This window comes from Dermacentor albipictus, chromosome 5 (assembly GCF_038994185.2).
Source record: "Dermacentor albipictus isolate Rhodes 1998 colony chromosome 5, USDA_Dalb.pri_finalv2, whole genome shotgun sequence".
NCBI lineage: Eukaryota > Metazoa > Arthropoda > Arachnida > Ixodida > Ixodidae > Dermacentor > Dermacentor albipictus.
In genome coordinates, this window is record NC_091825.1 from 130,525,818 (window position 1) to 130,538,995 (window position 13,178).

Here is a 13,178-nt window from a genome sequence, read left to right on the forward strand (position 1 = left end):
GACATTGCTTAGCCAAGCACGTGTCGAGAAGTTTTTCTTCACATTTCCTACGTGAGGTGCAGCCGTGCAGTTATCTCTGCCTAATGGCGGCAATTATTGTCGACAACGCTCTGCTTTCACACTTCGAAGAGACAACTGGCTCTTATCATTTTGCCTTGATACTCATGTTATCAAGGCTGTATAACCATCCATGGAGTACCGTACGACGAATATGTTCTTAGCCTATATGGGGAAAGTGATATGCCTTATAAACCATAGCTGGAACCATAAACCAATCTGGAGCCATCCTCCTTCACTCCATCTTTCTCGCTTCAACTTCTTTGTGAGATATTTTGCTTTTCTTTAGTAGCGGAGCTGTTGCACCATAGCCAAGGTGCAGCGTTCTTGGTTTTTATTTTTCAAACGTTCACGTGGTTTTTTTCCCTCTACGTGAAGCCAAGCTTCGGTAAAGCGGTTAAATAAAGGCTATTGGACTAATGGCGATGCGCCCAAGTCCTCCTGTGCACCTTGAAATCTCATGCCATGTTTAAGTTTATCCACAATTCAAAGCTCGTAAGTCTGGTGCAGCGCATTCTTCATGCTTACGCACTACACTTCTCACAAGCTATGTCGAAATTCGATGGAAGGACTACGACAGCACGATGTCGATTGGATGACGGCGCTGTAATGACGATGACAGTATGATGACCCCCGCCGTGGTTGCTCAGCGGCTATGGTGTTGGGCTGTTGAGCACGAGGTCGCGGGATCGAATCCCGGCCACGGCGGCCGCATTTCGATGGGGGCGAAATGAGAAAACACCCGTGTACTTAGATTTAGGTGCACGTTAAAGAAGCCCAGGTGGTCGAAATTTTCCGGAGTCCTCCACTACGGCGTGCCTCATAATCAGAAAGTGGTTTTGGCACGTAAAACCCCATAACTAACTAACTAGTATGATGACGACGGCGTGACGGAGACGGCGTGGCGATAGTCGGATGATGAGGCTGGAATGACGACGATGGAACGATCAGGGTGGCATGGCGACTACGGTATGACCACGAATGGGTGATGGTGCCTGTATTACAACGATGCGATGACGACGTCAAATTAGACGACGAATGAGATGACGATGACGACATAATGACGCAATGTTGACGTCATGATTATGCTCACGTGATGACGACGGCATGAGGATGACGCAATGACGACGACCGCATGGTAACGACGGCGTGAATACGACAGCATGATGATGATAGAGTGACGGCTGTGGAATGAAGAGGAGGGCGTGACGACGGGGTCATGAATCTGGCGGACGAGGACAACAGGGTGCGAGGACGACAGGATGAAGACGACGGAACAGTGATGATGGCATGACAATGAAGAAAATGGTCACAACACAACGTAGGCGACGAAATGAGGACAGCGACATGGTGACGACAGCGTGCTTGTGTTAGAGCTCACGTCCGCGCTTAAAAACATCTCCCGCAGCCTCTGACCACCTGCGGTTGCGCTATATGCGGTACTTGCAAGCAGTAGGTCCGGCACCGGCCAATCGTGAAAAATAACACCTTTGTGTATATACCCGATGAATATATCCACAGAGATATCGACCGACCCAGCAGAAGACAGCAGACAGCCATGCCAAACACGGAAGGGTAGGTAAAGAAAGCTTCACTTAAAAAAAATAAGATTGCTTGTGCGGCACAAGAGGACCCGTGACCACGACCTTGCCGTGCTCACTCTAACGGAGCACATCTGGCATAGCAACGGTGCGCCGATCGCCGTCTTAGTTCTAGTAAATGTGCTTTCACTGGCCCTTTTCGGCGAAAACTGAGTTCTGCAGAAAAATTCGGAATGCTTTCTTTTTCATTTCCTTTCTCAGTTTAAACTGAAAATTGAATTTTGAATTGAATTGAACTGAAGTTGAATTTTGAGTATCAATATTGTGGACGAATATATGGTTTGGAAGGTTCTGAGCCCCACAACTTCGAGTATATTTTTCAAAGGAAAGTATAAATATGCCGCCCGTGATAACAAGGAGGAGGGTGTGGACTGCTCACTTGGAGCAGGCAAGAAGTAAAATTCATTCGTATTTCACGCAGATTAGCGTGAATGACTGTGATAATACAACCGTACCTTGATTGTCATCTTCACAGAATATCATGCATATGAAAACGTCTATTCATAGCTCGGGCGCAGATCACCATAGACAGTGAGGTATTGAGGTAAGCTGCAAAGGTGATCTGTGCGCTTCAACTGAGGAATTTCAAGCCGAGATCAGCGAACAAATTGAAAAGACAAGAGCGAAATGAATCAAGCTCACCTCTTTCTCCAGAATATCAGGCGCGCTTGTGACCGCCGCAAGGAAGCCTCCATTCTACACGGGGTATCACCTGCAATGTGCTGTCTTCATCAAAGCAATACATTGGGCTGCCCGGCCGGAGGATTTACAGGGCTTGCGACACGTTGCACCATAGCCACCTTGTAACGCCCCAGCTCTTCCGCATTTGGGCAATACGCCGAAATTTCGTGAATCGCAGTGGCCCAGTGGTCCTGTCGCAGGAGAGAAAGCTGTGCCCTTAAGATAACGCAACGTAATTGTGGTGCTCGTACGTCAAGACGTGATAAGACCAGGGCGTTATCAAGCCTTATTGTTTGTCCGAGATGTCTTTCTGTAGAGTGAGGGGCTGTAATCTCATATTCTTTACGGCAGCCATGTTTGCGCAAGCGTAAATGCGCAGCCTCCTTGCACATCCGAGAAGCTGGGACAGAAGCTAAAATAAAAAAAAATGTGTGAAAAATGTGAAAAATGTGTGAAAAATGTGAAAGGCGAAGCTTTCATTTGTATCTGCGAGGAACGCTATTTTTGTGAGCGAGCATTTGCAAAAACTACACGACCAAGCTGGACTCATTTTCACCCGCTAGCGCCTCGCTAAACATAGCATAATTTGCCTAAAAGTGCACAGAAGGAAATAAGATGAGGATGAATCCAATACGAGATAGTTCAATTACCCCAACTATGGATTTCACATGCTCAAAGTTTTCCTACACAAGGGTGCAGAAGTTTCCGCCGCATTTAAAGGTCCCAGAAAAGTCGGACCCAGTGCACTTGTTTAATAGAAGCCAAAAGGCAACCTACATCAAATAGCAAGCTTTGTAGTTAGTGCCTTGGCAGTAAAAGTTCTACCCGCGCATGAATATGTTGCTGCAGTCTTCCATTCTCTGTGGTTTCGAAGTCTTTGGGGATAACGAAGCTGTGCAGGTGAAGACGCAAAAATTACAATATGAAAATAAAAAATAAGAAGGCACGATATATGTCCTCTTTTATTTCCACAAGGGCAAGATGTGCTTCCTCTGAGGCGTTAGCTAAAAAAAAAAGAAATCCACGCAGAATATTTCAAACGTGGTGTCCATCATTGTAACCACGAAAGCGACTGGGTTCGATGAAAAGAAATGCAATAGTTATTAACTTCAGAATAATCCTACGCGCTCGTGGAATTGTGCAAAACGGTCATAACTGCTTAAACTTACGTACGACTGCTTAGTAACAAGCTAAACAGGCAGGAAATCACTATTTCCTTGAAGGTAGGCCATATAAAACAGCATGAACTGTTTAGATGGCCTATGCGTGCAAGTTGACCTACTTGTGAATGCAGAAACGACAATTAACTGATAATTCCGTTGTTGTTGAAAGAACTAGCGCGCAAGACGGTTAAAAGCAGCTAGAAAAGGCGAGTAAACAGTGTTTGACATCGAATAAAGGCAAGGTATTCCGGGGTGCGTTAGTGTACCAGGTAATTTGTGTTTCATTTTATTTCCACGTCCATTATTCGGGAGGTAAGACAGGCTCTCCGACAAGACCTTGTCTTCATTCGAGGTCAACCGCTGTTGAGTCGCCTCACCTAAACCTACACCACTTTACCCTGCTTTAGTACAATTTTAATCTTGCGTTGAACCCTTTAGCTGACCTTTATTTTCTCTCTTGTTACATGGTGGCGCTACCTTCAGGATCAGCCCACATTCATTCATAATACTAGCTTCTGAATCGGTCCACATTTTTCGTTGAGTAAAACCACACTAACGGTTTTCGTTTTAGGCGCACGCAGTTTGAACGGGATCATCTAGGTCGTACTTACTTTTTCTGCCAATTACCCATCTATTCCAGTGCCGTGCGGAGCATTAAGCTAACATTGTGCGTCTTTATTATGACGCCCTTTTCGTTGTCCTACGTATACAGTAGAAGGCCTCAAATGGCATAGTTTACAAAATTAAAGTGATTTGCTAACCTGATCTCACGAGCCATAAATAAGTCTCCCCAAAGACGACATTGTCTTCATAAAGGCTTAACGTTAAAACCATGACAAATTAGAATGTAAACGGGAGCAAAATTAGAAGTGGAATCCCATAATTCACGAATCACATACAGGAGTGTGTAAGCGCACACGCGATCTCTGTCCTTACGCATAACCCTTCCCTCCAGCCTGAAACTTCTTTCGTGACTATCACTTTTCGAAGTGAACGCAGTTCTCCGAATGAAAAGTTAGCTGTGGAGAGAGGGATACAATCGCGGGCAATGCTACAAAATAATGTTGTCCATTGCTCGTACACCAGCGCAAATGAGGAAAATTGCAAACTTTAGAAGAAGAAAATAAATCACATTGCGAAAGATCACGACATTCCTAGCAATCACGAAAGTTAAAAATAAAGAAAGGCGTGAATGCGGCGGCAGACAGAATGTCAGTTATCGTCGCCGAGTGAATCTCGGTATATCGCCGTCAGTATCGCAGTAAGTGCGTTGATTGCTTTCGGCGTGCTTTCCTTTCACCGTGCTTCGCGCGCTTCTTGCGCAGTGGCTTCAGAGTTTCCCGAAAAAACCGCATTAAATCTTCGACAGGTGAGCTGGGCTTGTGATCACGCAAGCGGGAAGCCCCAGTTACGGGCTCGTCGGGAAGGTGCTCGCCCGCTATCACAAACAGCGCAGATGTCACAGCGGCAAAGGCGAGACCATTGCACAAGTGCCACCTGGGCCCGGTGAGAACGGAGCTCATCTGCGCTAAAGTGTCGCCCACACGGATGGAGCTGACAGCGATGGCCGTGGCAGTGCAATGGGCAGTGACGGGGTACAGCTGCATGGTCAACACGCCGAAGTTCGAGAAGCTGATGTAACCGGTAGTTTTCATGACGACAATCAGCAGATCGAGGAGGAGCGTGTCTTCTTCTAAGGGCGTGACAGTAAGGGCGGCCAAGGAGGCGCTGAAGCCGAGCCCGCTGACGACGACGGTACGTTTGGGGCCGTAATGGTGAACCCAGCGTGTAAACAAGACGCACGCAGAGAGGGATGTGACAGCGGCGATAACCTTCACCAGGACTCTCACGGGAATGCCGTCGTTGGTGACATAGCTGTCCTGGGCGTAGCTCAGCGCCGTCCACATATAGAAAACCAGAATGGAACGGCTTCTCATACGCGCGTTGCAGGGGTCACTCTGTTTGAGGGTCTCGGCTGCATCCCGCATGTGCGCCCGTGTCTGCAAGGCGAACTGTTCGTGGCAGCGGCTTGTGGGCACACCGTTCAGTTTCGCCAGGCGCTGCGATATCAGTTCGGCCTCCCCTACACGGCCAGTCGCCACGAGCCAGCTCGGAGACTCCTCCACGGTGAAGTACAAACCGACTAGCAGGAACGTCGGCACCATGAGGACTAGCTGAACCGTGGCCCAGCCGGCCTTGAGCTGCTCCGCGATCGACACTGTGCTGTCGCCGACAATCATGGTGATCACGATAAATACGATACAGTAGATGGGTGTCTTGCGCGGCGGGCACACCTCCCACAGGATGGCAAAGAGTGGCACCATCGTGCAGCTCGTCGCCGCCGACACGACGGCGCGCACGGCGACGAAAAAGTGGAAGTCGTTCGGGAGGCTGCTGGCCACGCCCGCGATGAGCACCACCGGAATGGTGACGAAAACGACCACCTTGCGACCGACGCGGTCCGCCAGCCTGGACACCAGCGGCGTGGGGAAGATGCAAGCAGCGGCGTAGACGAGCCTGGCAAGCGAGATGAGCCACGCTCTGTCGCACACTAGCACCCACTCGCTGACCGCGTTGTTCCCGTACTCGTTCAGATCAAACTCCCACGACGTGCAGGGAACGACGCGGCTGTTCGCGCTGCTGTAAGGCGGTTCGCGCACGGTGCACCGACTGTACGCGCCCTGTTTGTCGACGGGAATGGCCAGCTCTTTCCACTGCTCCACGCTGAGGTTCGCAAATGCCTCGGGGCGGCGGCACCAGTGGTCCATGACGCCAGCAGTCATCCTGAAGCTCTCGTAGTGTAGTACGTATGCCGCTCCCGCAATCACGACGTTGAGCAGGGTCACAAGCTGGAAGCGACCATCGCCGAACGGAGGTTCGTCCGCGCAGCGTGGTTCTGCCTTCCTGAAGCTCTCTGCGCTTCTCTCAGTTGCTAAGCTGCTGTGGCAGTTGTCTACGTTCGGCTGAGACATCTTCTGGCTCGCGTGGCTCATGGAATGTCGTCTTCTTTTCGTGGTATCGCGCGCTACTATGATAGCATGTGCACGCCATTCACTTTCTGGAAAACACACTGATCGATTGCTCAGTAGTTCATTCGTGCGGAAGAGCGCTGAAAAGCTGCTTACATGCTTTTTTTCTTTATTGCCAAATTCGACGTACTCAATCAAGGTTTACAAAGATAAAACGTGTGGACCACACTTTGGCCAACACGGTACTAAAATCTTTTTAACAACGCTAATTCATCAAATAAGGAGATCCATTGTGGTGGATCAGGCAGCGCTTTGAAAGCATCTCTGACGCACACAACACTCTCACTGAAGTTTTCCCGAGACGGTCGAACAAGAATATCTCCGTTTTGCGTGTGAAACATTCGGGTTTGAGCCGCACATATTGAAAGCAGAAGTGTCGAGCATAGTTAACACCTACTAACGGCTGGCTCGGTGTCAAGGATCTCCCTAATTGGATGACATAGTATTACCAGTACCCTTATAATAGGAGTTCTGGCAAAAAAAGCTTGGATACTCCATTTTGTGCTGTAATAGAGGATGGAGATGGATGAATGGAAGGTAGGAGCGCCCTTTTGGAAACGGGGAGATGGCAGTTGCCACCATGCTCAGCTTTTGATTTTTGTTTACCTGTGTTGTAAGTTACATAAAATTATGTATATATATATATATATATATATATATATATATATATATATATATATATATATATATATATATATATATATATATATATATATATATATATATATATATATAACCTTGTGTCACTTCTCTGCTTTTGGGCCACCAATCTTCCAACCGCTTTTTGCTAATTTCCACCACATATTTATTTAGATGACTATTGTTATCTTTAAACCCTAGGGCTTCAGGAAGCGTGACTGTGCCCGCAACGACATCGGGAGGATGGATGGATGGATGGATATTAAGAGCGTCCCCTTTTGAAGGGGACGGAAGGTTGCACCACCAAGCTCTTGCTATTATACTGCCTAATATCCTACCTAGGTTAAACAATAAAAAAAGAAAAAAGAAACCCTATGAACTCCCACAACCAAATTTTCTGATTCCCTATTGCGAACTTTGCTTTTGTATGTCTCCCTTTTTTGTTGTTTGCCTACTTTTATTCCACCAATCCTCCAATCGCCTCTTACTAGTACCTATTGCGGACATGTTCACTTTTCCACTGCTCTCGCTGAGCCCAAGGGCTTCAAGGAGGCCAGTGGTGCCAAAATCGACCGCTGTGTAGAGGTTTCCACATTCTAATAAAACATGCTCCATAGTTTCCCTAGCTTTACCACAATAAGCACATGTTTCTTCCTTTTTATATCTCGCTTTATAAGTGTGTGTTTTAAGGCATCCCGATCTCGCTTCGAAAAGTAATGAGCTTCCCTTTGAGTTATCATAAATTGTTTCTCTCCTGATTTCGTTTTTTTCCTCTTACATAGTTATTCATGGCAGATTCCTTTTTCCATTGCCGCCACCCATGAGATTATTTTGGCCTCTCTGACTTTCCGCTTGAGGTTCTTTGATGCTGTGTTGCCCACCCTACAGGCCGCATACATGCTGGTAAACTCCCCAGACCTCTTCCTCCACTGTGATTCAATGTTTTCCCTGTACAGATACCTCAACACTCTCCCAACCCATTTACTTTCTTCCATATTCCTCAGTCGTTCTTCATACTCAATTTTACTGGCAGCTTCCCTCACTTCAAAAATAGTCCAGCCCATATCACCCTGCCCAGCTTCATTTGTAGTCTTCCCGTGAGCGCCCATACAGAGGCGACCCCGTGACCTTTGGTTCACATCGAGTCTTGATTGTACCACTGATTTAAAGCAAACGAGCGCATTTCCAAAGTAAGTCCTGGAACCATTACACCTTTCCACATACCTCGGAGCACCTCGTGCCAATTGTATCCCCATAGCACTCTGTGCTTCATTATGGCTGCATTTCTCTTCCCCTTCACTGTTATTGTTTTCCCTGTATTTCCATATACACATTCCCTTCGTTTATCCATATACCAAGGTATCTATATTCTGTTACCCGAGGTATTTCCTGGCCCTGTATCGCCACTGTCTGTTCACTGTTTTCATTGAATACCACAAAACCTGATTTTTTGACACTAAATTTCAAACCTAAATGGTTGCCTTCCTGTCCACAGATATCAGCCAGACGTTGTAAATCAGTGTGCTTGTTAGCTAGCAACACAATATGGTCCGCATAAAATGAGCATGGAAGCTGCTGCTCTACTACTGTATGTGCTTGTTTGTATGAGAGATTAAAACTATATTACGAAGAAAAGCAATAGTTAGTAACATCAGAATAATCCTACACGCTCGTGAAATTGTGCAAGACGGTCATAACTGCTTAAATTTACCACCGCTTAATAACAAGCTCTACATGCAGGAAATCACTACTTCATCGAACGTAGGCCATATAAAACAGCATGAACTGTTTAGATGACCTATGCGTGGAAGCTGACGTACTTGTGAATGCAGAAACGGCAATTAACTGATAATTCCGTTGTTGTTGAAAGAACTAGCGTGCAAGACGGTTAAAAGCAGCTATAGAAAAGGCGAGTAAAACAGTGGTTGACATCGAATAAGGTCAAGGTATTCCGGGGCGCGTTAGTGTACCAGGTGATTTGTGTTTCATTTTTTTCCACGTCAACTATTCAGGAGGTAAGACAGGCTCTCTCCCAAGACATTGTCTTATTTCGAGGTCAACCGCTGTCGAGTCGCCTCACCTAAACCTAGACCACTTTACCCGGCTTTAGTACAATCTTAGTCTTACGTAGAGCCCTTTAATTAACCTTTATTTTCTCTCTTATCAGGATCAGGACCTTCAGGATCGGCCCACAATCATTTACAGTACTATCTTCTGAATAGGTCCACATTTTTCGTTGAGCAAAACCACGCTAATGGTTTCGTTTTAGGCGCACCTCGAACGAGCGCAAGCCACCATGCTTCGCAGACTGCAGACCGATTCCTTTCTCAGTCATTCTAGGCTTTAGTTATTCACTGGAGGGGATTACGACCCCCTATGTACTAAGTGCGACCATGGAGTGTTCGCCACTCGGGCACACACTCTCTGGGGATGCGAGGGTAACCCTCCCCCACAATCATTACTGGCAGCTCCCTCCGAGGAGGGTTGGAACCAGCTGCTGATAAGAGGAGACAAAAAAAAAAAAGCGCAACTCGCACTCGTCTCGTGGGCCCACGACTTCGCCCCGCCTGGGAGCCACACTAGGCGCTACCTGCGCTAACTTGCTACACTACAGTGGCAAATAAACTTGTCTCTCTCTCTGAACGGGATCATTTAGGTTTTACTTTTTCAGCCAATTGCCTATCTACTGAAGCTCCGTGTATAGCTCTAACTTTGTGCGTTATTTTCATCCGAAGCGTTATCTCGACGCCTTTTTCGTTGTCCTACGTACACTAGAAGGCCTCAAACGGCATAGTTAAAAAAAATAAAATGGTTTGCTTCCCTGATCCCACAAGCCATAAACGAATCTCGCCAAAGAAGACATTGTCTTCCAAAGGCTTAATGTTAAAACCGCGTCACATTAGAATGACAACGGGGGCGAAATTAGGAGTGCAATCCCATAATTCACCAATCACACACAGGAGTGTGTAGGCGCACACGCGATCTCTGTCCTTACGCATAACCCTTCCCTCCAGCCTGAAAAGATTTTCATGACTATATCCCTGTTCGAAGTGGACGCAACACTCCAAATGAAAAGTTAACTGTGGAGAGAGAGATTCACACGCGGGCAATGCTACAAAATAATGTTGTACAATGCTCCTACACCAGTGCAACTGAAAATTGTAAACTTTAGAAGGAAAAAAATTATTCACGTTGCGAAAGACCGCGACAATTCTAGCAGTCACTAAAGTAAAAAATAAAGAAAGGCGAGGATGCGGTGTAAACCGGAGTGTCAGTTATCGCCGCCGAGTGAATCTCGGTATATCGGCGTTAGTATTGCAGTAAGTTCGTTGATTGCTTTCGGCGTGTCTTGTTTTCACCGTGCTTCGCAGGCTTCTTGCGCAGTGGCTTAAGAGTTTCCTGAAAAACCCGCTTTAAATCTTCGCCGGGTGTGCTTCGCATGTGATCAGGCATGCCGGAAGCACCGGTTGCGGACTCGTCGGGAAGGTGCTCGCTCGCTATCACAAATAGCGCAGATGTCACAGCGGCGAAGGTGAGACCATTGCCCAAGTGCCACCTGGGCCCGGTGAGAACGGTGCTCATCTGCGCTGAAGTGTCGCCCACACGGCTGGAGATGAGAGCGATGGCCATGGCAGTGCAATGGGCAGTGACGGGGTACAGCTGGATGGCCAACACGCCGAAGTTCGAGAAGGTGATGTAACCGGTTGTTTTCATGACGATAACCAGCAGGTCGAGAAGAAGCGTGTCTTCTTCCAAGGGCATGGCAGTAAGGGCGGCCAAGGAGGCGCTGAAGCCGAGCCCGCTGACGACGACGGTACGTTTGGGGCCGTAATGATGAACCAGGTGCGTAAACAAGACGCACGCCGACAGGGACGTGACAGCGGCGATAACCTTCACCAGGACTCTCACGGGAATGCCGTCGGTGGGGATGTAGCTGTCCTGGGCGTAGCTCACCGCCCTCCAAATGTAGAAAACCAGAATGGAATGGCTTCTCAGGCGCGCATTGCAGGGGTCGCTCTGTTTGAGGGTCTCGGCTGCATCCCGCACGTGCGCCCGTGTCTGCAAGGCGAACAGTTCGCGGCAGCGGCTTGAGGGCACTCCGTTCAGCTTTGCAAGGCGCTGCGATATCCGTTCGGCCTCCCCTACACGGCCAGTCGCCACGAGCCAGCTCGGAGACTCCTCCACGGTGAAGTACAAACCGACTAGCAGGAACGTCGGCACCATGAGGACTAGCTGAACCGTGGCCCAGCCGGCCTTGAGCTGCTCCGCGATCGACACTGTGCTGTCGCCGACAACCATGGTGATCACGATAAATACGATACAGTAGATGGGTGTCTTGCGCGGCGGGCACACCTCCCACAGGATGGCAAAGAGTGGCACCATCGTGCAGCTCGTCGCCGCCGACACGACGGCGCGCACGGCGACGAAAAAGTGGAAGTCGTTCGGGAGGCTGCTGGCCACACCCGCGATGAGCACCACCGGAATGGTGACGAAAACGACCACCTTGCGACCGACGCGGTCCGCCAGCCTGGACACCAGCGGCGTGGGGAAGATGCAAGCAGCGGCGTAGACGAGCCTGGCAAGCGAGATGAGCCACGCTCTGTCGCACACTAGCACCCACTCGCTGACCGCGTTGTTCCTGTACTTGCTCAGATCAAACTCCAACGACGTGCAGGGAACGACGCGGCTGATCGCGATGCTGTAAGGCGGTTCGCGCACGGTGCACCGACTGTACGCGCCCTGTTTGTCGACGGGAATGGCCAGCTCTTTCCACTGCTTCACGCTGAGGTTGGCAAATGTCTCGGGGCGGCGGCACCAGTGGTCCATGACGCCAGCAGTCATCCTGAAGCTCTCGTAGTGTAGTACGTAAGCCGCTCCCGCGATCACCACGTTGAGAAGGGTCACAAGCTGGAAGCAACCGTCGCCGAACGGAGGTTCGTCGGCGCAGCTTTGTTCTGGCTTCCTGAAGCTCTCTTTGCATCTCTCAGTTGCTAAGCTGCTGTGGCAGTAGTCGAGGTTCGGCTGAGACATCTCCTGGCTCGCGTGGCTCATGGAATGTCGTCTTCTTTTCGTGGTAGCGCGCGCTACTATGATAGCATGTGCACGCCATGCTCTCTTTGGAAAACACAATGATCGATTGCTCAGTTCGTCATTCATGCGGAAGAGCGCTGAAAAGCTGCTTTCATGCGCATGAAACATTCGGGTTGAAGCCGTACATATCGAAGACAGAAGTATCGACCACCGCAAATACCCACGAATGGCTGGCTCGGTTTCACGGATCTTCCCAATTGGATGACATATTATTACCAGTACCCTTCTAATAGGAGTTCTGACAAAAAAAGCTTGGATCCTGCATTTTTTGTTGCAATATAGAATAGATGGATGGGTGTTATGAGCGTGCCCTTTGGAACGGGGCGTTGGGTTGCGCCACAAACCTCTGTCTATTATGCTGTTTAATGTTCTACCTAGGTGAAAAAGAAATAAAGAAAAACAAAACAATATGAACTCCCACAACCACATTTTCTGACCAGCTATTGCGAACTGTGCTTTTGTACGTCTCCATTTTCTGTCGTTTCCCTACTTTTCCTCCTCCAATCTTCCAATCGTCTGTTACTAATCTCTATTGCGGACATGTTTACTTTTCCCCTGCTCTCGCTGAATTCAAGGGCTTCAAGGAGGCCAGTGGTGCTTAAATCGACCGCTGGGTAGACGTCTTCACATTCTAATAATACACGCTCCATCGTTTCCCTAGCTTTATCCCAGCAAGCGCATGCTTCTTCTTCCTTCTTATATCTCGCTTTATAGGTGCGTGTTCAAAGGCATACCGATCTCGCTTCGAAATGTAATGAGCTTCCCTTTGAGTTATCATAAATTGTTTCTTTCCTGATTTCTTTCTTTCCTCTTAAGCAGTTACTCATGGCCGGTTTCTTTTCCATTGCCGCCCCCATGAGATTATTTCAGCCTCTCTGAGTTTACGCTTGACGTTCTTTGTTGCTGTGTTGCCCACC

The 13,178-nt window shown here is 48.4% G+C and overlaps 3 protein-coding genes across 6 annotated transcripts in view; all 3 read right to left on the reverse strand.

Annotated features, from left to right (window-relative positions):
• LOC135906383 (solute carrier organic anion transporter family member 74D-like) overlaps positions 1 to 13,178 on the reverse strand; it is a 243,897-nt gene that overhangs the window by 24,810 nt on the left and 205,909 nt on the right. For 2 of the 4 annotated variants that reach the window (XM_065437755.2, XM_065437753.2), the window contains exon 1: positions 2,301 to 2,530. The exons of the other annotated variants lie outside the window; for them this stretch is intronic. The gene's annotated coding sequence lies outside the window, so the exon portion shown is untranslated. Of the gene's footprint in view, positions 1 to 2,300; positions 2,531 to 13,178 lie in introns of those variants that run through there. 4 annotated transcript variants of the gene reach the window in all.
• Positions 3,345 to 6,480, reverse strand: LOC135906422 (solute carrier family 22 member 7-like). Its single transcript, XM_065437803.1, has one exon. It carries the CDS (start codon positions 6,472 to 6,474, stop codon positions 4,753 to 4,755), a length of 1,722 nt encoding a protein of 573 aa, XP_065293875.1. The 5' UTR covers positions 6,475 to 6,480; the 3' UTR covers positions 3,345 to 4,752.
• LOC135906423 (beta-alanine transporter-like) lies at positions 10,480 to 12,201 on the reverse strand. Its single transcript, XM_065437805.2, has one exon. The coding sequence runs from the start codon at positions 12,199 to 12,201 to the stop codon at positions 10,480 to 10,482; it is 1,722 nt and encodes a 573-aa protein (XP_065293877.2).

Bases quoted from the DNA above. Each gene is read 5' to 3' on its own strand.
- LOC135906422 (XM_065437803.1), bottom strand. From the start codon at position 6,474: ATGTCTCAGCCGAACGTAGACAACTGCCACAGCAGCTTAGCAACTGAG.
- LOC135906423 (XM_065437805.2), bottom strand. From the start codon at position 12,201: ATGTCTCAGCCGAACCTCGACTACTGCCACAGCAGCTTAGCAACTGAG.